This window comes from Zootoca vivipara, chromosome 6, assembly GCF_965207765.1.
Source record: "Zootoca vivipara chromosome 6, rZooViv2.hap1.1, whole genome shotgun sequence".
Classification (NCBI taxonomy): domain Eukaryota; kingdom Metazoa; phylum Chordata; class Lepidosauria; order Squamata; family Lacertidae; genus Zootoca; species Zootoca vivipara.
The window spans coordinates 25601187-25625104 of record NC_142589.1 but is presented as its reverse complement, the minus strand read 5'-3'; the positions used below and the strand labels follow the sequence as shown (position 1 = coordinate 25625104).

General features: G+C 40.0%; 1 protein-coding gene across 9 annotated transcripts in view; it reads left to right on the top strand.

Moving 5' to 3' along the window:
- The first annotated feature begins 1039 nt into the window (after positions 1 to 1039).
- DPY19L3 (dpy-19 like C-mannosyltransferase 3) overlaps positions 1040 to 23918 on the top strand; it is a 34713-nt gene continuing 11834 nt past the window's right edge. The window contains exons 1-15 of one of the 9 annotated variants that reach the window (XM_035119292.3): positions 1040 to 1180; positions 4171 to 4313; positions 7079 to 7203; positions 12292 to 12382; positions 13112 to 13233; positions 13868 to 14013; positions 15109 to 15232; positions 16245 to 16379; positions 16917 to 17048; positions 18099 to 18200; positions 18995 to 19068; positions 19664 to 19822; positions 21391 to 21513; positions 21912 to 22023; positions 22812 to 22868. In XM_035119292.3, coding sequence (XP_034975183.3) covers positions 4211 to 4313; positions 7079 to 7203; positions 12292 to 12382; positions 13112 to 13233; positions 13868 to 14013; positions 15109 to 15232; positions 16245 to 16379; positions 16917 to 17048; positions 18099 to 18200; positions 18995 to 19068; positions 19664 to 19822; positions 21391 to 21513; positions 21912 to 22023; positions 22812 to 22868 — 1605 coding nt within the window. In that variant the 5' untranslated portion in view covers positions 1040 to 1180; positions 4171 to 4210. Of the gene's footprint in view, positions 1181 to 2711; positions 2865 to 4170; positions 4314 to 7048; positions 7204 to 12291; positions 12383 to 13111; positions 13234 to 13867; positions 14014 to 15108; positions 15233 to 16244; positions 16380 to 16916; positions 17049 to 18098; positions 18201 to 18994; positions 19069 to 19663; positions 19823 to 21390; positions 21514 to 21911; positions 22024 to 22811; positions 22869 to 23918 lie in introns of those variants that run through there. The other 8 variants (XM_035119289.3, XM_088671829.1, XM_035119290.3 and 5 more) reach the window with 8 other exon arrangements.

Genomic DNA, 23918 nt, shown 5'->3' with positions numbered 1-23918 from the left:
AAAATCTGGTAACATTAGTCTAACAGGATATGAGAACGATGGCAGTGGAGACTGCACTGCATCAGTAAAGGATGAACTGATAGATTTAATCAAAGTGGGAAAGGCATCCTCTGAAATGAAATGGCAGAAAAATAACCTGTTTATTCCTGCAGTTTTTTTCCCCTTTTTTAAAATACTGAATATACTGTACTGTTTTTATTTATTTTCATGGTACAGAAGATGAATTTTGAGAAAACAATTGTTACAATAGTAAACAACAAGTAACTTGTCCTGATAAAATTACAGACTTTTATCATGTCGTGTGTAAAAAGTTTCATTTGGTTACTCTGAGTTGCAACAATTGGAAGCGTCTCCAAAACGATCCAGTGAAACCAGAAATTCCTTTAGCTTCCATCTTGGTTCAGAGGTAGCACACGTGGTGCCCTCCAGATGTTGTTAGGCTGAAACTCCCATCATCCCACTCTGAATTTCAGAAGGAGGGTCTTTTCCAGCCCTACCTGGAGATACCCTGGGGATTGAACCTGGGATCTTGTACATGCAAATCTCAACCACTGAGCTACAGCCCTTTAGGGGACATAGTGAGTTTCCTGGTTGGCAGCAGCTCTCCGGGTTTTCAGAAGGGGGTCTCTCTCCCCAGCCCTACGTGGAGATGCCAGAGATTGAACTTGGCACCTTCTGCACGCAAAGCAGGTGCTCTCTACCAACTGAGCTAAACTGTTATAAGCCACGAAAAGACAGGTGCCCTTTATGGCCATAGCCTCTCTCCGCCCAACCTACCTCACAGGATTGTTGTGAAGATCAAATCAAGAGGGTGGGGGAAGTGTGTGTTCGCCACCTTGAGCTCCTTGGAGGAAAAGGTGGGTTTTTAAATAGAAATCATGAGGGACAGAGGGGAGGGGGCGTCGGGAAACCACTCCCCCTAGAAACTCCCCCCCCCAAAAAAACACCCCATCTCCCCATCCTCCTCTTTTGTGTCCACACACCTCCCCGCCTCAAAGAGCCCCTCTCCCCCCACCCACCTCACAAGCGGGAGGCGCCTCGCTCCGCCATCGCCTCCCGCCCTCCCTTTCCCTCTCCCGCCTTCGTCCCTGAGGGAGGCTGAGGCGGCGGCGGCTCCATTCCTCCCTCCGTGACACACCGGGGCCGTCACCGCCTGCTTGCCCCCCCCCCCCCCGAGTAGGTAAGGGGCTTCGGGTTGGGTTGAGGAAAAGGGGTCCTCTCAGGGCTAGGGGGGAGACGCTTGGCGAGGCCAAAAAATAAAAAAAAGGACGAGGCCGTGCTGGCGGCTGAGGGGACGAGGAGGAGGAGGCCTAGGCCGCCCCGCAACGCCCCCCCATCCCCTCGTGGGTGCCTCCCCTGGCCCACCCAGCGCACCCTGAGGAGGTTTCTCCCTCCTTCCCCGCTTCTCCGCCTCCCTCCGAAGGACGCCGTTTCTTGGCACAAATCTCAGCCCCTCCTAAGGCGGGGGGACGGGGGAGAAGAGGAACGACGCCTAAATATACATTGTTCTAATTCTGTCGGTGTTTAATTGTGGTTTTTAAAACGGTTTTCTTCCTTCTCTCTCCCTACCTACCTCCCCCCCCCGCCTCTATGATTGCTTTGAGCTCTTTCTGTTTTGTCTGCAAGCCGCCTGGAGCTCCTGCCAATGGGGGTTGGGGGTGGAGACGGGGATCGAAATAAATACGAATAAGAGATGGAGGCTCCCCAGACCGACAAAACAGGCACGTGTGCCTGTTTTGATGGAGGGTTTGGGTTTGGGGAAAATAATGCACTGCCGACACTTTTCAGCATGCCACCTGTCTGTGCATGGCGATATTGGTTTGCAAGAGGGGAGTGGGTATGGGGTCCCACTACCCCAGCTCAGGGGAGAAGCATCTGCTTGGCATACAGAAAGGCCCATGTTCAGTTCCTCCTCAGAATCCTGGAGGGATGCTGCCAGCCAGGGTAGATAGCACTGAAGCAGATGGGTCATTGATCTTGCTCTGTATAAGGCAGCTTCTGATGTTCCTAAGGTCCCAGGTTCAACCTGTGGCATCTCCAGGTAAGCCTGGGAGAGAAACACTGCCGCTGCTAGTCAGTGTAGACTGCACGGAGGTAGATGGTGCATTGGTCTGACCCTGCATAAAGCGGTTTCCTATGTTCCTATACAGTGGTACCTTGGGTTACATACTTAATTTGTTCCGGAGGTCTGTTCTTAACTCGAAACTGTTCTTAAACTGAGGCACTCTCTCGCTAATGGGGCCTCCTGCTGCTGCCACGCCGTCAGCGTGCGATTTCCATTCTCATCCTGGGGCAAGGTTCTCAAGCCGAGGTACTACTTTCGGGTTAGCGGAGTTTGTAACCCGAAGTGCTTGTAACCCGAAGCGTTTGTAACCCGAGGTACCACTGTATGTCTTTGGGGTCAATGGAAGGGCATCTGCTTCGCATGCAGGTCACATTGAATTCAACAGGACTTGTTCCTGTACCGGTACATGTGTGTATAATTCATGTAATGAATTTTGGGGTTGACCCATTTTTTTGAAAATTCGATAATAGCCGTATTTCCACACTCTCCTTTCCCCATGATTTGGTCTGGTGGTCATGTTTATTTGATAACCCAGGCGAACAAACCCACATTTATTCAGTGTGTGTGTGTGTGTGTGTGTTTCCTTTCTGGCAAAACTAGAAAGGACATGCTATCTTTCCCTGAGTCATAATGTTGGTCCATCTAGTTCAGTATTGTGTACACTGACTGGCAGTGGCTCTCCAGGATTTCAGACAAGAGTCTCTCTTGGCTGTACCTGGAGATGCCGCAGATTGAACCAGAGATCTTCTGCATGCTCCACCACTGGCCCACCCCACAACTCAATGGGATTTACTCCCAGGTAAGCATGTATAGTAGGGCTAATGAACCTTTGCCTCTCCAGGTTGTTGGATTACAGCTCCCATCAGCCTTGACTATTAAGATGCTGGCTGGGGTTGATAGGAGATGTAGTTCAGCATCATCTGGAGGGCCAAATGTTTCCTGCCCCTGATGACTGGGATTGTAGCCTTGTGTCAAATGAAGTAGGCTCCAGTCCATTAAAGTTTCTGCCACAATAAATCTGTGGTGTCCTGCACACTATTTTTACTGATATCTCCTTATATCAAGTTTTTATTCCACTAATATGGTATCCACTCTCCCTCCATGGAGCTCAGGGTAGCAAACGTGATTCTTCTACTTCCACAGTCTGGCGGCCCAACAACAACCCTGTAAGTTAAATTAAAGGTAAAGGAACCCCTGACCATTAGGTCCAGTCGTGACCGACTCTGGGGTTGCGCGCTCATCTCGCATTATTGGCCGAGGGAGCCGGCGTATAGCTTCCAGGTCATGTGGCCAGCATGACAAAGCCACTTCTGGCGAACCAGAGCAGCACATGGAAACGTCGTTTACCTTCCCGCTGTAGCGGTTCCTATTTATCTACTTACATTTTGACGTGCTTTCGAACTGCTAGGTTGGCAGGAGCTGGGATCGAGCAACAGGAGCTAACCTCGTCACAGGGATTCGAACCGCTGACCTTCTGATCAGCAAGCCCTAGGCTCAGTGGTTTAACCCACAGCACCACCTGGGTCCCTTGTAAGTTAAATTAGGCTGAGAGAAAATGACTGACCCAAGTTCAGTCTGAGGGGAGATGGGACTCCTTGTGCTTGCTCATCTGATTTACATTGGAGCTGCTCACATGGAAGTCGCAAACTGTACTACTTGCATTTTCATGAGCTTAAAAAATGCCTTTGAAACATTTCTATCTACTATAGAGACAGGCACATCAGGAGCCCCCTAAAATATTAGGAAATTTGCAAGCATTCATACTTTTGAATGATACTTTTAAACTATTCCAATGGGGAATAAATTAAATGAGCTATGTTTTACTCTATGTCCTTTGCACTGTTATCTGCAAGTTATCTCAAATGGTTCTCTGCATTTGATAATAAAATATTTATTTTGCTAATTTATTTTTGACAAGTTGAAACAATATGATTATTTATTCTTGGATATTTTGCAAAAATAGCAAGACGGTAATTTAAGTGATGCTTTTCTGCTATCTGTGAAATATATAGCCATATATTTTTGCATACATTTTAAGGGTGTTAGTAATGATAGAGTGTTAAATGTTTAATTGCTTCCATATTACTTTATGTATGTATATTTAGGAACCAGCGCAAAGTATAATGTGTGAATATTACTGACATCATGACAGCTGTTAGACAGAGAAAGGGAATAAAAGCCACAGAAGTTCCAGAAGAGAGTGTATTCCACGAGAAGAACTGGAAACTTAATGGGAAAACTCTAGCTGGTAGGTCATGGTTATCCTTGTGCAATGTACTTAAGCTATAACTGTACAGTATGTGTAAGTAGAAAGAAAAATGGGGAAACTAAGAATGCTTATTATTCCAATTGAATTACATGGCTGAGTTTAGCCATTGTTAGGATTCTCCCAAATTTATTCTCTACTGGCATTTAAAGCTATCTTTGACTTCATGTATTTCCAGGATGCAGTTATAGTTAGGGAGCTATGTTTTGATTTCTTACTTTTTGCCTACAAAATATTTCATGCAAATATTTTTTTATTTGCAAATAAAGTTCAAGTAGCTTATCACAAACCCTAACTAGTTAGCACATAAAATATAATTTCTACTCAGTAGACCACTAGAAATTAATGGTTCTCTGTTGGGTACGTTCATTAATTTGCTAATAAGTCAGTCACAGTTCTAGTATTTTTAGTTCCACTGAGTTTGATGGGTTTCCTAGAGTTCAGTATTGTGCTGCCCATATATCAAAACTAGAGAAGGTTGGTCTTTGTTTCAAATAACATGATTAATTGGGAAATCTGAGACTAGGAATTGATTTGAAACCAATATAGTCTACATGGAGAATAACTGTCTAAATGTAGTTATGGGCTGTATTTTCCCTTGGCATCACATTGTCTGTGGTTTTGCTGCTTTGTTGTCAGCAGGTAAATCACCTGTAATCATGCAGCATTATCAAGGACTGCTTTGATAAGTGCACATTTAGAGAAGAAGGCACAATTTAGATAACCAAACCTTTAAAGTTAAAACAAGATTTTGGTGTGATTAATAAAGTCACCCTGCTCATAATTTATTAGAAGGCATGCCACAAAGGATATTTCAAATAATTTCAGAATGAGAGGTGATGATTATCAAGACTATTTTGAGCTTATAAGCTTTTTACTGAATATTATTGAGGAAGGGGCATAACACAAAGCAGACCAGAGCTTTCATAATGAGTACAAGAGCAATTAACTGTTCTTTGCCGAAGACGTAGCAAGCTTGAGAGAAAATAGTTAGCTCTGCCCCTTTCAGTCTTCCTGTCCTTCAGATTAACATCACTTGAAAGGGAATTACTTCGATCTAGAGAACATGTGAATGGAAGGGAAATAGTTATTAGCACTGCTCCACAAATGCTTTCTGAAGAGTTAGAATTGTAGAGTTGGAAGGGACCACAAGGGTCCAACCCTCTGCAATGCAGAAATTCTTTTCCCAACACGGGGCTGGAACCCACGACCCTGAGAGTAAGAATCTCATGCTCTACCCACTGCAACAGTAAACTATTTTGGACCTTAAGCTGCCCTCTATGTTGTGACTGGAACTGGGGGCAAAGTCGCTGCATGTGTATCTCATCGCAGATTCCCAATAAGGCCCAGGAGCAAAATGCTTTATCTATCTAGTGCTTGCCAATACCCCACTGTGTCCTCAGTTGGCTTTGCCTGCCTGGAGTGTGTGTGTGTGTGTGTGTGTGTGTGTGTGGAAATCTCAACCTGTGTAGCTGGAATGCAGCCTACTTTACAAATGTAATGGATGTGACTTTTTTACACTAGCCCTACCCAGGTTGCCTGTGAGGGAATATGGCCCTCTGAAAAACATTAACCACTCATTACAGAAGAAATGTGCATATGCCCTAGATTTAACCACCCTAGATTTAAACGGGAAGAGAAGGATAGAAAAAAATTGCATAGATAGCTGCTTCTATATTTCCAGCAGAGGCCAGTAGTAACCGTCTGCACTTACTGCCCATTATGAAGGAGATATCAAAGTATGGAGTTTTCTCTATCTACCTACTTAGAATATTGCAGGATTGTGTGACTTAGCATCCCCACTTCATTCCCTTGCACCCCCATCCACAACCAGAGCCTTTTCTCAATTCAGCCACAGATGTTTTGTCTCAACTGTCTTATTTCAGTTGCAATTTCCCACAAACAGTTATTTTTTTCTCTTACTCTGCTACCTGTTTAAATTATTAAATAAAAAATAACTTTTTCCTCCCTGCTGTTTTCCTTTCACTTTCCACCTCCATTCTGAACTAGGACTGCAATATTTTCTGCCATAGCAACATAACTGGCTGTTGTCCATTTGAGCTACCATGAAAAACTAGTGTAATCTTGATTAACATAGCAGAGAATGAAGTTTATTCACCCTGTACAACACTAAGGTTGTTCTGAGTAGAAAGAATGGAATTAACATGACTTCACTTAGGTTTGCTAATTTCAGTGGGATTTACTCATTGAGTAAAAAGACTGAATATAAAAAAAACCCTTGGTTCTTTTTAACAGCATTATAATAGATAGGTTCAATAGATTTCTGCCTGTATAAGAGTTTGCACAAGTGAGAAGAACATCTTGGGATTTAGTTCACTCGTCTCACACAGTGCCCTAGCACAATGACTTCTTTGTGCAAAATACCCCCTTTTTCTGCATCTTTTGATGCAAACCTTTTAAGAACCAGCTGGGTCAATTTAGTGCATTTTAGTGTGGATTTTGTTGTTGTTTTATATTCTTTCGTGTACCACATTGGGTGGGTGTTTCTTTTGGAAGATAGGGTATAAATCAAATGAATACATTTTACATGTATTTTCCAGTGCCAGAACAATCCAAGAGAAATCAGTTTCCCCTCAGCTTTCTTTTTGGAATTCTGTTCTCTGTTTATGATACATAAACTGTAGCCATCATCCGGAGTAGATACCACCATCCATTTCAAACATATTGGAGGAGTTGTTTTTTTGTTTATTTTAAAGATAAATATTTATTAGAAGAATATTCTGCAGGTGGAAAATTGTGGAAGAAACTTTCACTCATCGTTGGTGGAATCGTTGGCATATCTCTGGGAATCTTCACTTCTGTTTATGTTGCTACACTACATGAAAATGATCTATGGTTCTCCAACATCAAGGTAACAGAATGACTCTGATTGCATGATTGGTTTCCTAAGGCATTGTTCACATTGTGGCTTTTCAGACTTTTTTCTGCCAAGCTATCCACAACTACCATAACATCACCTTTTTCTACATTGTTGATAATTTTACTCTCTCCCACATCAACCACTGTTCTTATCAGGTGTGTCTTGAGGACATACTGAGGTAGTAGAAAGCAGATAGCAAGCTGAAAGTAGCAGCTACATTGATGTGTTTTTGTTTATTTGTTTATAATAAAGCATCCTAGATTGCTCAGACTGAATGGTGGTTGAACCATGAACTTTATATACACTGTTCTTTTTAATTAGATCTTATATTATTGAGGGAGGAAGGTTAAGCTTTAATTTCCCTTCAGAGAAGGGCCACTTCAGATGTTTCTGTTTTTCGTGGGTACCCATGAAATATCACCAGTAAAACAGAAACTGGAATGGACTATTTCACTATACCATATATTAAAATTGTGCCATTGTGTTAGATGTGACTTGGGCTTAAGCAAGATTCTTAAGCAAGTTTCCAGTAGATTTTTCCATCCTGACTACGCCAGGTTAGGATCATACACTGCAGCAGCAGAATTCATCATGTGGTACATTAAAGTAGTTTCATCTAATGATGTCATATTAATAGCACCTATTTTATCTTTGACTCTATTAGGAAAAACTCAATTGCAATTTATTGTCAGCCCCTACAAAATAAATCAAGGCTGGATGTGATAGAAAATCTGCCAAGAGAAGAATGAAAATTTCAGTCAATAACTTGGTTCCATCAACACAGATTTTTTTCTATGAAGAGAAAATAAATGATTTATACAGGATAGAGGGGTTATTAGGGACACACCTTTTGCTTCTTCTGGGTCTTGGAAGTCTATAACATCTAAATATATATGCACAAATGTGTGCAATTCATTTAGCTCCTGTTCCCAAAGTCCTGCATAGGAAACTGAGGCATGGAAAGAATGCTTTAGTATAGTCAAGCTGAGAGTTGAACCCAATTTCCCATGCCATGATCCAGCTTTCCAGCAATAGAATTCATTATTTCTATTCCAGCAAAGTCTAATTTCAGTACATGGCTAGCTGTTGTATATAAATCCGTTGCTTTCTTCATTCATCAAAGCTGAATAAACACTCCAATCAGAGCAAATGGGCTTGAGGTTAACCAGCCAAGAGTTTTGTGTGTATTAACTGTGTTTGTTGTGGCATGCTGTGCAACCTTGGTCACGTTAATGCAGTTATCTGTATTGAGCTTTCACTTTTATGCTTAAGAAGATTTGCTACGTAATTAATTGGATTTTATTTTTAAAAGCAATATTCTTTTATTTCTTTTTCTGGTGCAGTTTTGGCTTTTATTAAGCAAGCAAACAAAGAAAGTTGAAATACTTTCTTGAGTGTATTATGTTGAGTTCTTTTGAAAGACAGTATCAAGCTTTGTTTGATCTAGTTCCCAAACTCTTCACTGATGTGGGACCCCAGAGGCATTTTGTTGCAGCACAGGATTCAGTTGTTAGCCTTGTTCTCTGATTGGAAAACCATTGCCTTTCCAAGATTCTCTCATGTGCCTGAATTCCAGACGGTCACCCACGAGGCTTTTGGGCTCCAAAGATCACTGAAAAACCAGAACCTTTTATAGACGTGAATGTGTTGAACAGAAATAGAATATTAATTTTGGAGGTATATTTTTACATGACTGTTCAAAATACCTTGCTACAGATTACCCTGATCTTCCACATAGAACCATAGAATTGTAGAGCTGGAAGGGACCCAAAGGGTCGTCTGGTTCAACCCCCTCAATGCAGGAATCACATATTTGTGCTGATGTGAGATTGTGTTGTGTTTATAGAGAGAGGAGAGTGCACAATAATGGGAGATGTTTAGCTCCTTGCCAGTTCTTCAGCCTTTTGAAAAAGGTGAATCCCTAGTTGGAATATATTGTAAAAGAATAAAAAGATACAAGGGACAAGAGCCCCTCATATTACCCTGACAAGGTATATACAAAGCTTTTGTGGAGCAACAAAGCATTAGAAAAAGCTAAAATCCCTGATGGCAATGAAAGTGAGACCACTGCAGAAGGGGGAGGAAGGGAAGAGAAAAGAGGAGAGAAAACGTTGGGTGAAATATTCTAAGTTCACTTTTTGGAGATTTCAGCTGAGCTGGGCCTCCCCTCCACAGGGTTCATAGGTCTGCCCTGCCATGTAGCATCATGATGGTGGCAGTGGGAGATGAAGACAGGAACTGGTGTCTGAATAATGCAGCAAAATGTTTTAAAGTGTTGGTCCTAGTGTGGAAGGGGGCATCAGTCCCTCACTCCAGACAGTAAAATGTCTTGGGCTTCTCCTACTTAAGAACTACCTGCCCTGAGGGTAGAAGAGAAAAGTCAAAAGAGCCTTTTGGAGGGGCTGAATGAAGGGACAGTATATTCCACCTCCCCTGCTGGTCTGCTGCACTTCACCAGAATATGTTATGTGTGCTTAACCTACCTTTTACCCATAAACGAGCTCCCAGGGTCAGGAAAATAGTGATAGTGGTGGTAGGATGGAGGAGATAGCCCCTAAGCATGGTGGGAGTGTGTGTGTGTAGAGTGGGGGGGGGTTAAACTTCCACTTCCCACACCGTACTGGAGTTCGGGGCTGGGGGTGCAGCAAGGTTTGCAACCAAGCCTAAACTTGAATCCTGTAGGACTATGTGTAAAATGAGGGAGGTTTCAAGGCATAGCTGCAAAAGGAGCACATACTGGCATTTTCACAGACCCACAAATGGTTTCAGTCACACTCCTGAAAGAAGTATTTTGTAAGATTTCCCAACCACCAACATTTCTACAAATTATCCATTTCTGACCCTGGCGGGCAGGGTATTTCCTGTTTCCCTCCCCAGGCTTTCACATTGCCACCCATTTTATTTCATACAGATGAGTTTTGTTTCTCAGGCTTTGCTGAGATAGAAATATATGCATGAGGGAACGTCAGGGGCTGGTTTGCGCATGCAGCTTCCTTCCTTGATGAGTGCAGTAGCAATCAACATAATTCATGTGCGAAACATGCATCACACAGACATAACACCACAGATAGTATATTCCTATTGATAAAAGGGATTGGCTTGTACCACCATAGATGATAATAGAATATTCAGTAGGCATTTTGTAGTTTACCTCCTTTTCTTCCATAATCCCTAAAGGGAATAAAGATGGAGCACGGTATGATTGCAAATATTTTGTACTTGCAGCTGATCTGATATCTCTAGAATAATGTAGAATTTACTTTTAATTGCTATATAAGCATCAGGAGTTTCAGCAAAGCATCATGGGGCTCATAGAGTCAACACTTCATAAAAACAAATTACATATATATATATAGAATGTGTATACTGTAGTAGTATTATCTAAATATTAGCCTTGAAATTTCAGCCCATAGCTCTCGCCACTTTTATTGACATCTGAGACTATAGGAAAAGTATGAATCGCTCTAAAATTGGAAATGTGTTGTGAATGAGGAAAGCAGATGTTATCTTCGTATGAAACAGATGTAAAGCAGGAGTGTTTACCTCGTAAAGTATGGCATTTGGTTGAATGCAGCTGGTGCCAGGCTTAAAGATTAATCACGTTTGATACAGTCTTGCTAATTAGATCCCTTTCAGTGCCCAGCCCTCCAGAATCAATTCAAAAATGTTTCAGAGCTTTCAAGTTTTAATACTTTCTGTAGTTGTGGGACTACCATAGGAACTTGAGTCATATTACTCTGTCATTGTGAACTGATTAAACAGAGGTTGCAACTTTCAGTATTTCAGGTAATTTAGTGAACACCCACTGTTGCAACCACATCTTTCAGCACACTACACAGCATACCCAGTCATGTAAAGTTGACATGTATTTAATCTGTCATTTTAGTTCATAAGTGTTGGTTTTATTTATATTCTGATTTTTTAAAATTGTTTTTGACTTATTGATAATTTTAATGTATACCTTATATCTCTGTAAACTTCGGGGTTTTAATTAAAATTAAGGGGCAAACACATTCTGTTAAATAAAAGCAAGACATTTAAAGGGGTGGTGGTGTGAACCACCTGTCATTTTCTCTTTCTCCATTGGTTTGTCTTGGGATTAATATTGTTTTGGATAATAAGAATTTGACTGTACTTTAATAGTAAGTTAAGACCATTTCAATCCAGCCTTTCAGTGCAGTAACAGTGATTGGGTTGACTAAGAACAAAGTTTTGAAGCTGCAAAATGAGGCATAGAAGCCAACACTACAATTTAACAGTAAAAACAATAAAATAGAAATTGGTAAAAAGTGCTTAAAAACAAGGGGTAGCAGTCCATAAAAGCCCCTCAGACTAGGATAACAAATGCTTGCTAGAATAAAAACAGTTTAGCTAGAAAGTGGGAAGACAAAAATTGGTGATTGAAAAATGAGACAGTTGCTAGCTGCAAAAAAGTATAAATGCATTGAAGACAGTTTCACAAAGTTTCAAACCTGTATTTCTTCCTAGATTTGGTTTTTTAAAAAACCTGGGAGTTTTAAATTGACCAGAGACAGGTCTATGAACACATCTGCTCACAGTAAGTCTGTTGGTAAAAAAAAAAAAATCCTTGGCAGCTGATCTAGGCTGATACACAGAAGTAATATCTAGGTCTAGGAAATTATGTTACTTCAGTTTTTCCTTGTGATTTTTGCAGATTCTTTGGCTATCCAAAATGAAATGGAGGTTTCAGCTGTCTTTCATGTCTTTATTAGTTTACTTTTTGGACTTGAGCCATAGTTTTCTGGTAGATTTGGACCTTGGAGATCTCTGGACTTAAATCTCTGGTGTGTCATCAATTCATCAAAATGTCCTTGACTAATCCCAACCTCAGTTCCCTTTTGGTTAACATAGGAAGGATAATGATCTATTGCATGGTATTGTTGCACTGAGGAATGAGGTGAGGATTAGAGAGAAGTTTTCCTCTATCTCATAAACTGCTATTGTTGCTGATCTTAACTATGTTACAATAATTTTATTAAACAGGTCAGAGGTAAGCGATAGTAATACAAGCATCAGCTTAAGTTTATTCTTGATCTTAACTGGCATGTTTCCTTCCAGGAGGTAGAGCGGGAGATTTCATTCAGGACAGAATGTGGCCTGTATTACTCTTATTACAAGCAGATGCTACAAGCTCCATCCATTCAACTAGGTATTGTAACTTTTATTTTCGGAACTGGATAAAGTACAAATGGCTCTCAGAAGCACTACTCTTCTGTGTTTTTAAAAAGAATGCTGGATTATCAACTTCCATCTTCTATTTGTCAGCGGGTTTTTATATAAATCCCAGGAACACAAACCAATTGTTAGTGGCAGAAGTGCTTGTCATACTTGGAGGTGTCTGCTGTTGCTAGATAGCATAGAATTTTAGGTGTTACCTATATCAATGGAAGCATTACTTTCATCTTAAACTATATAGTTCAGATATTATTGATTTCTAAAAAAGTAGACTCAGACCCCCAGAGCACTCCATTTGCGATAAAAGCAGCACTATTTATTAGATTACTTTCCATGAATCTAATCCTGGACACACTTAAGTGGTAAGCTCCGTTACCACAATAGAACCTACTTCTTGGGATACACTGTCATATGTGGCTCCTAAAGAGGGGGTATTCTAACTCAAAAATAAGTGATGCAAATTGACTTACTTCCCTTAGACTTTCTCAAAGCATGTGCATTTTGATGTCAGGTGATAGGTGACTGGTATCACCCACCAACCAGATCTAGTTCTTTGTAAGAAGCCAAATGACTTTAACAGTAGTAGAGCATATTTTATTAGCAGTATTTAGTTTCTAACTTTAAATTCTTTTGCAGAAGACATTTACATTTTAATGACTTTTAAATGTAGGTGTGCCTTTATTTTATTTTCTTCTTTCTACAGGTTTACATCGCTTGATTTTTGACAATAAAACTGAGTCCATGAGGACAATTAACATACTTGAAAGAATGAATGTTTACCAAGAAGTCTTTCTCAGCATTCTGTATAGGGTTTTTCATATGAATGTGAGTGTTTAATTATAAGTCCCTGATAAATGCACAAGCATCTTGCCCAAGTTAGTACAGTGGGGTCCTTGCTGACAAGTTTTGTGGAAATTTGTCTTTACCCGGCATTAAGTCCCATTAAGTTTAATGTAATTTACTCTAGGAATTGTGTGTAAGGACCTAAGAAAGGCCCTGTTGAGGCAGGCCAAAGCATCTTGTTCTCACTGTGCCAAACAGATACCTGTAGAAAACCAGCAAGCCAATCATGAGCACAGCTGCTCTCCCACTCATGATCCTGAGCAATTGGTATTCAAAGGCAAACTGCCTATGACGCTGACAGAAATGGATGCCATCATGACTAGTCCTGGTCAGAGCAGGCCCATTCAAATTAATAAACCCAATTTAGACACATTCAATGGATCCTCTCTGAGCAGGATTGCATTAGCTACCACCCTAAAGTTAAACTGTGTGTTGTGCAAAGAAGCTTTATAGTAGAATCCTATATAGGTCCTATATTTCAATGGTACCTACTTCCTAATAAGTATGCATAAGATTGCAATGTTACTTTACAAATGTTAGTTATTATCGGAATTGTTGGTTTCATGCTAAGACAAGTAATAGTTGTTTAACGGTTTCCTGTATTCTTCCTTCACAGAATTTTTTTGAACCTGTTTATTTTTACATCTACACGTTGTTTAGCCTTCAGGCAGTCTATGTTGCTGCTCTGTATGTGACCAGCTGGCTTCTCAGTGGAACTTGGCTTTCAGGTGTATTAGCAGCCTTCTGGTATATTACAAACAGGTGAGGATACTTCTGCAAATCCTCCTCTGAAATAATCCAATGTTTGCCATGCTATAGAAAAGAATATATTCATTTCTTCAAGTTAGATTGCTATATATTTTGGAAAGTGGTTTGCCTGCTCTCTGTGCATTTAGACACCTCTTAAGACACCGTAACAAAATTTCACATGATGGTTCCTGAGATCAAGGAGCAGGTTTTATTTTGTCTTAGCTTGGATGGACACTTTTTTGAATCGAGATAGTAGACTGAGCCTTTCAAAACAGTTTTTTTTCTTTTTTGTTTAGAATTCCCGTGCAATGCAGCTGCTACTTTTTTATGGGCAGAAAAGTATTGCACTAGCAAAGGCATGTTGTTTTTAGCTCAAGACTTCCCTGTGTATTTGAATCTATTCCAGGGTGCCTAAGAATGGGACACATAATTTAGAAGAGATATGAGGGAGGGAGAATACATGGGAATAGAATGAGGTAGGTAGCCAAAACATAGTACAGAAAGGATTTGAAGCTCTGGAGGCTCTGTATAAAAAAAAGCCTATTCTAGTTTAGAATAACCCTAAGGGGAAAAACTTCCCTTTGTGTAGAAATGTTGAAAACTGGGCTGTCGGCCACTTATAGGTGCTTTAGTGCTTCTAAACATTTATTTTGTGCCATTAGTGTCTAGACAGTGTATGGAGCACAACGTGACACAGTCAATAAGCTGTCAATTAACTGGTTTTAAATATATTAATAAAAATAATTGGTGCAGTATTTCACTGCAGAACATACTTTGAAGATGCTCAATGAAGCTTGCTGTATTTCCTTGACTAAACAGCGTGTGCCAATAATTTTTTTTAAAAAAATTTACAAGCATTTGCACATTGCTGCTCTAGATTTAGGTGATCTATAACAACACATCCTGTTAACAGGGTCCCTCTCTGGTTGAAATCAGATTTTATCAGTTTACTTGTAATGCTTTAATTGAATTAGCCTGAATGCTTTCTGCCATATTTGAAAGTAGTGAAGTAATAGTCGATGTCCATTTTCAATGTGGAGATTTGCATCTTTGCAGAAGACTTGCCCATTGTTGCTCATATGAACCTTTTGTTTTTGTTTTCTGCAGAACAGATACCACACGGGTGGAATTCACCATTCCATTAAGAGAGAACTGGGCACTACCATTTTTTGCTGTTCAGATAGCAGCAATTACATTCCTCTTCAGATCTCATCTACGACCCACTCATGAAGTGAGCCTTTTTTAGAAGCACAAAAAAGTTTCCTCTTTAAAATGTAATGATAAATGTTTCTAGTATAGCCAATGTAAAGCTGACAGAAAATATATATGCTGTTCTTCCATGGTTAAATGTAAAATCTTCGATTGAATGCAGATGCTCCAATCCAGCTCACAGAAACAGGCTTCTATGTTGTATCCTTAGTTGCATGGGTAATTGCATGTGAAAATGCCTCCTGAGCACCCTATTCCACAACCTGATGCTGTAGGTATAGAGACCTTATAAAACAAGCAACAGCCTTTTTGGCTAGGTTATTCAGGAGAAAAAAGGCAGTTTGGATTCTATCCTCCCACTCCCCTTTTTCACTAGGATGATGATGGTGGTGGTGATCTTTCTTGTTTTATTAAAAAAGAGGGTTTATTGCTGCATGTGTGCTCTGTTGGTTCAGGGCCAGAAAGTGTACTGAGATATGTCTACTTTGGAGTTAGGTTCTAAAAAGGCGTCATTTTCCATTCTGCCCTATATTCTTCACATGCAGCACTATTTCTCATTGCAGTTTGTCTTTCGCCCAAATCTATGTCATTCATTTAGCTCTGTGGCAAAATTACATAATTTGTGTAATTAATTAAATAAACTATGGAAATTATGTTGTCATGATGTTATTCCAAGCCATTCATTTCACTGCAAAGGTAATTCAGGGTAAAAATGGGGATGTAATATCATTTGCAGACTGAAAGCAACTGAATGAACTGATTTTATTATTAGACAAATAAGTGACCACCAACAATTTCCATTCCTTTTTCTGTTTTTGTCAGAATGCTACAACACCCCTATGTTTGTAAATAGATGCATGGTATTTTGAAAATATAGATGATGTATTTTATTTATTTTGTAATAATCTTATTTTGGGGAATAGTTTTTGTTTAAAGCTGTTTGATACATTGAAATGGCCAGTAATCACTTTCTGGTTTTTCCACTACGTTCTTTCCTCGTGTATCTCATTTAGCTTATGTTTTTGTTTTTCCAGAGGCTGACACTTCTGGCAGTATTTATTTCAACCTTCCTCTTCAGCTTGGCTTGGCAGTTTAATCAGTTTATGTTGTTGATCCAGGCATTGGTTTTGTTCACACTTGACTGTCTTGACTTGCTTCCTAGAGGAAAGGTAAGTTAATTGCTTAATGTGCCGCCATTGAAATAATGGAAAACAGTCACGTTCAGATGTGCTTGATTGTATGCAGTGTTGCAGCCACTGTGTGTGATTGCAAACTTTGGAAGGCTGTCTTCATTATGAGGAACTCTGATGAAATAATACTGCGCTTGATGCAAAGTAAACTTGGTTATGTCCTGTTTTTCATATTTTTCAACTGAATACTAGAATATTGACTTTCAAAGTGCCATAAAAAATTTAACTTGGCATTGAGATATGGGAGTAGTAAAACTGTGTATCTTAAAGTACCTAACAACAATGTAAATCAATTTCATGCTTTTTGGGTTGTTTTATTTAATTTTTAACAAACAACCCCACAAAGATCTGCAGGCAAGCTCAGCTTTCCTGGTGGGTATTCTGCCCTCTCTGTCTTCTGGTGCCATTTTCTTCATTACAGGAGGGACTGGTGTGAGCATTGTGCAAGTTAGTTAATTCAACAATTTCTTATCATTATGTTGTGGCATGAACAATTTCTTATCATTATGTTTGTAGGTAACCTGGATCTACATAATACAAGTGGCTAGTTTGCTGCTTGTTTGCCTCCTACAGTTCTTTAATTCCATGATAGTGGGATCATTACTTATAAGCTTTAATTTGTCCACCTTGTTAGCAAGAAAACTCCAGGTATGTATTTATCATGGTTTAGTTTATTTTGTTAAAATAACATTTAAATAGGGTAAGCTGAAAAGTTATCTGCTTTGCTACTTGGGTAATCTTCATAAAATTACACATAGTTAAATGCCTGCCACCTTTGATTAGCTGTATTAGGTATTAGGGGCCATGACTCATAAAAAGCAAGTCATGATCTCCACATCATTATAGGGAAATAGCCATGGTCAGATTGAAAGCAGAGTTGCTTTGGGACTGGAACTCCTTGTTCCTGCTGTTCAAATTGGCCAAACAGCACAGTGTTTTCTCACAGTTCAGCCTATGGAAATGTTAAAAGTTCCAATGGTGAATGCCCCAGTGGTGGCGCTCCTATCAGGCATCATACAGGTATTATCTAAGGACAATGACATGTCTCTTTAGGACATTGTGAAAAGATCAAAGGGGCACTGAATGGGTCCCATGAGGCCACTGCACTGGTTCTCTAGGCTGCTTCCACTGGTGCTCCTTTTCCCAGGACCTGCCTCCCAAGGCTGGAATAATTAATGCAAAACAAAGAGCTTAATGACAGAACCTTACATGGCTGCTAGGAGGAGATCTCTGCTCACATGAAAATTTCCATCTATATTCACAAGGCACTATGAAGCAGACATCTTCACCTCTTCAAGGAGAGCTTTTGTCAGGAGTAGGCTTCAGCATGTCCTCCCACAGAAATTTCAGCATTAAGCACCATGATTGGATTTACCCAACAGGTTAGCTAGGACATTATCACATCTGTAATGGATGCTTCTTTTACACCAAATTTTACGTACTCACTGTGGATTTTCTTTCTGGCTTGGAGTGAAGGAGGCATCTGAGCCACAGCCTGGTGAGCCAGTGGAACATTCATACAAACCATGCAGGATAGGACTTCTTTGAAGACTTTAAAATGCAAGTCCCTTGCCTTTTCTGGAGGGGTTAGCCTGTTAGTAATCAATGCTTCATTCACCCCAAACCAGAAAGAACATTCACTGTGAGTGCCCAGTGTTCCTTTGCAAACACTAAAATACCATTGCTTATATTTTCCAGAATAACCTGAAAACTGGTGGCTTCTTTAGCAGGCTTGGGAAGCTCTTCATTCATGTACTCTTAGTGTTATGCTTGACATTTCTTGTAAATAATTTTATTAAGGTGAGTAAATCCTTTTTTCCAATTGAATCTGTATAGTATCTTGTTCAATATGTATAACAGATTTACAGTGCAAGAGTATCTTTGTTCGCATATTATATGCATTGGTTTGTAAACTTAAATGGCTTTATGTGCAAATTCATAGTGAGTTTGTAAAGAAATGTTGTTTCTTATTTGTCTGTACAACAGATAAATTGAATTTAGCATTCCAAATGTGTTCTGCTTTTGCAAATGCTTTGCCTTTCCCTAATATTATATAGCTACACACACAAATGGAATATGTAGCTTTATATTTGGGATGCCTAAATATATATTGAACTTCAACTACATGCCCATGTCCTGCTTTCTCCTATTCACATCCTTCCTCAGTCAGTTTAAACCAGGGGTGGGATACTGGATCTAGCCCAGAGGCTGGATCTTAAACTTGCCCCCTCTCTGCACACCTACCTGTCAGTCACCTGATCTAATATGATGCTGGGCTATTTAAATTTCAACTCACAGGAACAATCACAGATTTAAACCACCTAACAAACAATGTTTAAACCAGGAATTGGGAACCTCTGGCCCACTGGTACTACAACACTAAGATTGGAGATGTGTCTCTGCTACTGCCTTTTCTGCTGCCTTTTTCTATCAGGGATCAAGCAGAGGTTTATAGCTGATCTCAGTGGTGTGGAATACAACTTTAAGAAAAACCAAAGTAAAAAAAAAAGTGGCACTTGTGAAATGTTGTGATGGGGATGGCAGAGTTGTCTTCACAACTAAAAGAAAGTAACTTTTATATTCTCTCTTCACAGAAAGTTCTTAATCTGGAGTCAGATGAACATATATTTAAATTTCTGAAGGCAAAGTTTGGATTTGGAGCAACAAGGTATGGTATTGTTCAGAGTTCAAAACAAAATTGTTTTCTTCTAGTTTTTTTTTTTGGCATGGGAGGGACCCAAGTTTCTATTGGAGTATGTTTCCCTTTACTAGCCAACCTGTGCCGTAAGTGGAGGCTCTTCAGGTTGTCCCATTGGCAGGGATTGTGAGACACAGAATAGGGCTTTCTCTGTGATGCTGCCCAACAATAGAATACCCCATCCCTAAACGTTGGTTACCCTCTATGTTGATGGACTTCCAGCACAAAATACTTGTTCAATTTCACTTTTGGTGGTACTGAAACCAGGGTTTCAGAATTTGGAGGGCATTACGTCCACTGCTGTAGTTTAATCTGCATTTATTGCTTTGTTTGAAAAACCCAGGGATTTGTTTGAATGAAGGGCAGTTTATAAATGCAACAAATAGCAATAAGGCAGTGTTTGCTCTTGCTTGTAAATTCTGAGTTGTAGTTACTGATCTTGCTTGAGCACTTTCTTACATGCAACTTTAGTACTAATTTTGTTAGATTTTTAAACACACACACACCAAAAAAAACACAAAATGCCAATAACTTTGCAATGTTGACTTGTCTTCCTTTTCTTTAGAGATTTTGATGCTAACCTGTACCTGTGTGAGGAAGCTTTTGGTCTCTTGCCTTTTAATACTTTCACAAGACTTTCGGGCACTTTAGTTTTCTATGCCTATGTATTTGTGCTCTTGGTGATGACCATAACATCTGCTGTGGTTGTTTTTCAAAATCTCAGGTATGTCTGTTTCTATATTGCAGGATTATGTTTTCAGTGCAGGGAGTCTTTTTCCTTTCTTGTTGATAAGAAGAGGAAGACATGAACAGCGTCATAGTTCAGCATCAGGGCATGCTTGCCTCAGATTTGAGCCAATTATCTAAGAGAGAATTGGTTTTCTGAACCCAAGATATATAACTGGCGGTGGCAGCCTCAATTTTTAGAATGATGTTTATATTGGCTAGTTCACTTGCTAAAGCATGCCACTGTAGCAAGGCTTGGTTACTAGAGTTAATAAGGCCTAGTTTCTAGTGTGGCAGTGAACTTGTGTCTTTGCTATACTACTTAAGCGGACAGATGCCCATCACATAACAAAATATTCTTCCATACACACATCCTTCTAATGAAACATTGCATGTTAGAGAGAACATAGCCTTATACTGAGCTAGACCATTGATCCATCAAACTCGTTGCCTCTCCCCTGACTGGCAGCAGCTCTCGGTGGAATTTATGCTGAAAGCAAACAACAACTTTAATGACCAGGAAAATAGAGCATTCTTGCTTTCAACCTCCTAGGCCACTTTGGGATATTTTGCAATGGTATGCAGATGTTGGTCACTATCTGTGGATTTATTCATTTGACCTTTGTTACAAAAGTGATTCACTTGGGCAGGGGAAAATCTACTGGAACCCAAGTAAAAATGACCAAGTAAATGGAGATAGGTCCTGTATACCTGAAGGAGCGCCTCCACCCCCCTCCCCAATCGTTCAGCCCAGACACTGAGATCCAACGCTGAGGGCCTTCTGGCAGTTCCTTCATTGCGAGAAGTGAGGTTACAGGGAACCAGACAAAAGGCCTTCTCGGTAGTGGCACCTGCCCTGTGGAACGCCCTTCCATCAAATGTCAAGGAAATAAGCAGCTATCCTATTTTTGAAAGACATCTGAAGGCAGCCCTGTTTAAGAAAGCTTTTAATATTTAATGCTGTACTGTTTTAATACTCGATTGGAAGCCGCCCAGAGTGGCTGGGACTCAATCAGATGGGCAGGGTACAAATAAATTATTATTATTATTATTATTATTATTATTATTATTATTATTATTATTGATAGATAGAAGAGAAGGTGGCTCTGTAGAACTGGATTCTCATCTGGGAAACTTTTATCAGCTTTATCCCAACACTTGCTAATTCCTAGTAGCAGCTGAGACCAGTATTTTGTGCAAAACCAGGGGAGTACTCCTAACTGCAAATTTGGTATTAACTGTCAACTGTCTGTTTCCAACCCACCCATCCCCCGAACATTTATGCGTCAGCATTTGAAGTATTATGATGTGCAAATAAAATTATTTTTCATATTTATTTCACTCATGTTCCACTGTTTGCCAGTCCAGCTTGAAAGCAGAAAATCTTGCACAGGGGAATATTTAAAGCACTCGGCAAGCATGAAAAATCTATTAGTATTGCTTTAGAATGTTTTCTTTTTCCCTGGAACCAGGAGGTTCCTTTGAACTGCATACAAATGTCCTATTTTAGAATAACGTATTGCTAATGTAACCGTGCTCCTTTTCTTTTGTTTCCCTTTCACTCAGTGGCTCTGTGAACAACAAACCTGCGGATAAACTGCAAAAGTGCATAACTCTGCTGAAACCAGGTGTTGCTTACAATTTAGTGCACACCATTCTGTTTGGATTGCTGGCTTTGAGCACAATGAGGTACCCTTTATCTGACACATCATAGATATTGGGCACTGGATATTACATGTGGAGTATAAAGTAACATATAAAATAGACTATAAATTCCTATTCTGTCTGTTTACCTTACTTTTTTCATAACATATGTCCCAGTTATGAAATAAAATTGTCCTATGGAAACTGCACTCAAACTAGGATACAGAGGGATTTTACTTCCAGCTCTATTTGATGAGCTGCCAGAACTGATTTTCAAAAAAATTATCTTTGTAGGTGCTTTAAGATACTGAATATTCTAGAAGTAAAATAAAGTTATTTTTTAAGTATGTATGCTATTATAGATTACGTTATCTATATACTATTATTGTTCAGCTTGCCTCCACATACTGCATTTTCTTTCTTTCTTTCTTTTCATCTTGCAGGATGAAATATCTTTGGACATCCCACATATGTGTGTTTGCAGCTTCTGGTCTGTGCAGTAGTGACATGTGGGGGCTGATCTTGAGATTTGTCCATCTTTACACACCACAAAGGGTTAGTCAGAGCTGTTATGTGCTATTGCTTTGCTTGTTTTCATTGATGTGTGAAAAATCCAGTTCTTTCAGGGGTAGCCTGAGGTGAACCACCACACGCTTAAAACAGATTTGCAGTACGCTGGAGGGAAAGTGTTTAGATTTATATACAGTTTAATCTGGAATTCAGGGTGCATTTTGGGAGTGTAACTTACTAAAGGAATTCTATTTAAGTCCACTAGATGGTGATGTTGCAGAAGCTATGGAATGCATTTTTTTAAAAAAAACATAACTCTTTTCATGAAAAATCAAAGCGACAACAGTATATAATTTTTCACATACCGTGTTTCTCATATTATAAGACACGTCTTATATTTATTTTTTCCTCAAAAAAACACACTATGGCTTATTTTCAAGGGATGTCTTATTTTTTTCCTCCTCATCCTGCCACGGCCGGCATTGCTGCTGCACCTATCACTATGTCTTATTTTCGGGGTATGGCTTATATTCCTTGAATGCTTAAAAATCCTGCTATGGCTTATTTTATGGGGATGTCTTAAAATATGAGAAACAGGGTATAGCCCAATACAATATTTTGCGCTTCACAGAAGCTAAATTAATACACGGTATTTTGTTAAAGTTCTTAATGGAATGACTTTTAGAGACGGAAATTGCTAATGCAAAGAGGCTCTTCGACCTAAAAATGCAATTTGTGAAGCAGATCCTGTTGTCTTTGTTCTCAGAATTTGTTGATCATTCATTGACGGTGTTTTATTTCAGTAAATGTAATTGTTGTTGTTTTCTGCCTAGGTTTCTGTGATTAGATATCTGACACCAGTACTCATATTACTGTATCTTTGTTACAAGGTAGGGCTCTTTGTTAGTCTGTATCTTTCTTATAAGAAAAATTACTTTTAGAAAATAAGGAAAATTTCTCAGCCACTGTCAGAGGCGCCTGCTTTTACTCTTGAGTAGAGACGCTCCACTCCGTCTTGTCTTTCAGAGTTTTATTGTGCATATTATTTACAATGCAAAGATATAAGCAAACATGACTGCCTAGTCCGAGTCAGAACCCCGCAATGGCTTCTTCCGGGTTCTTGCCCAGCATAAAAGCCTGGGCACCCCAAAGTGCCACCCCCTGGCCCTACGGGTGGGCGCGCGCCTCAATTCGGGCGTCGGAGGGAACGGTCTCCTTTCTGGGGGCCTTGTGTCCGACATCTCTCCAGACTCCTCCTCCCCTGGCCCTCTCTCATAGCGGAGCTGAGGCGATACCTGACAGAGCCCTCTCTCCTCCCCGCTCACTTCCTCATTCCTTTCTCCTGACTCGCTGCTCATGCTGACGCTGGGCGAGGAGCTTGTTAGGATGACAAGCGGCGGCTCTCTGTATGGTGTCCCCCTGACAGCCACTAAGGGCCATTTCTCCCTATTACATTTGTCCACGAGAGATATACTGCCATGCAGAGAAAGGTCACAGTGAACCAATGGTATGCACAGAGGTAAACTCCATGATCCAGAGACGGCTACCAGTTTGCCATGTGTCTGCTCACATTAACTTTCCTTCACACTGTCAGGTACAGGCTAGTTTCCCACAGGCATCTGGTTGGCCACTTTGAGAACAGGATGCTGGACTAGGTGGCCATTGCCCTGATCCAGCCGGCTATTCTTATGTTCTTCCCCATGTACATGAGAATATCATTTATGTGAATTATATTACACTAGGAATATTTTCCCCTCATCTCATATATCAGGAAATCAAACCACCCATCATCTCCCTGATTTCTCTGCTGAGATTTTTTAAAAATATATGAAGTCACACTTCCTTATACAATAATTTCTGTCAATGAAGACATAACCTGAAAAAGAGCTGTGAAAATAATAGTATTTATAACCAACCTGACTCTCTAGCTGAATGGGGTT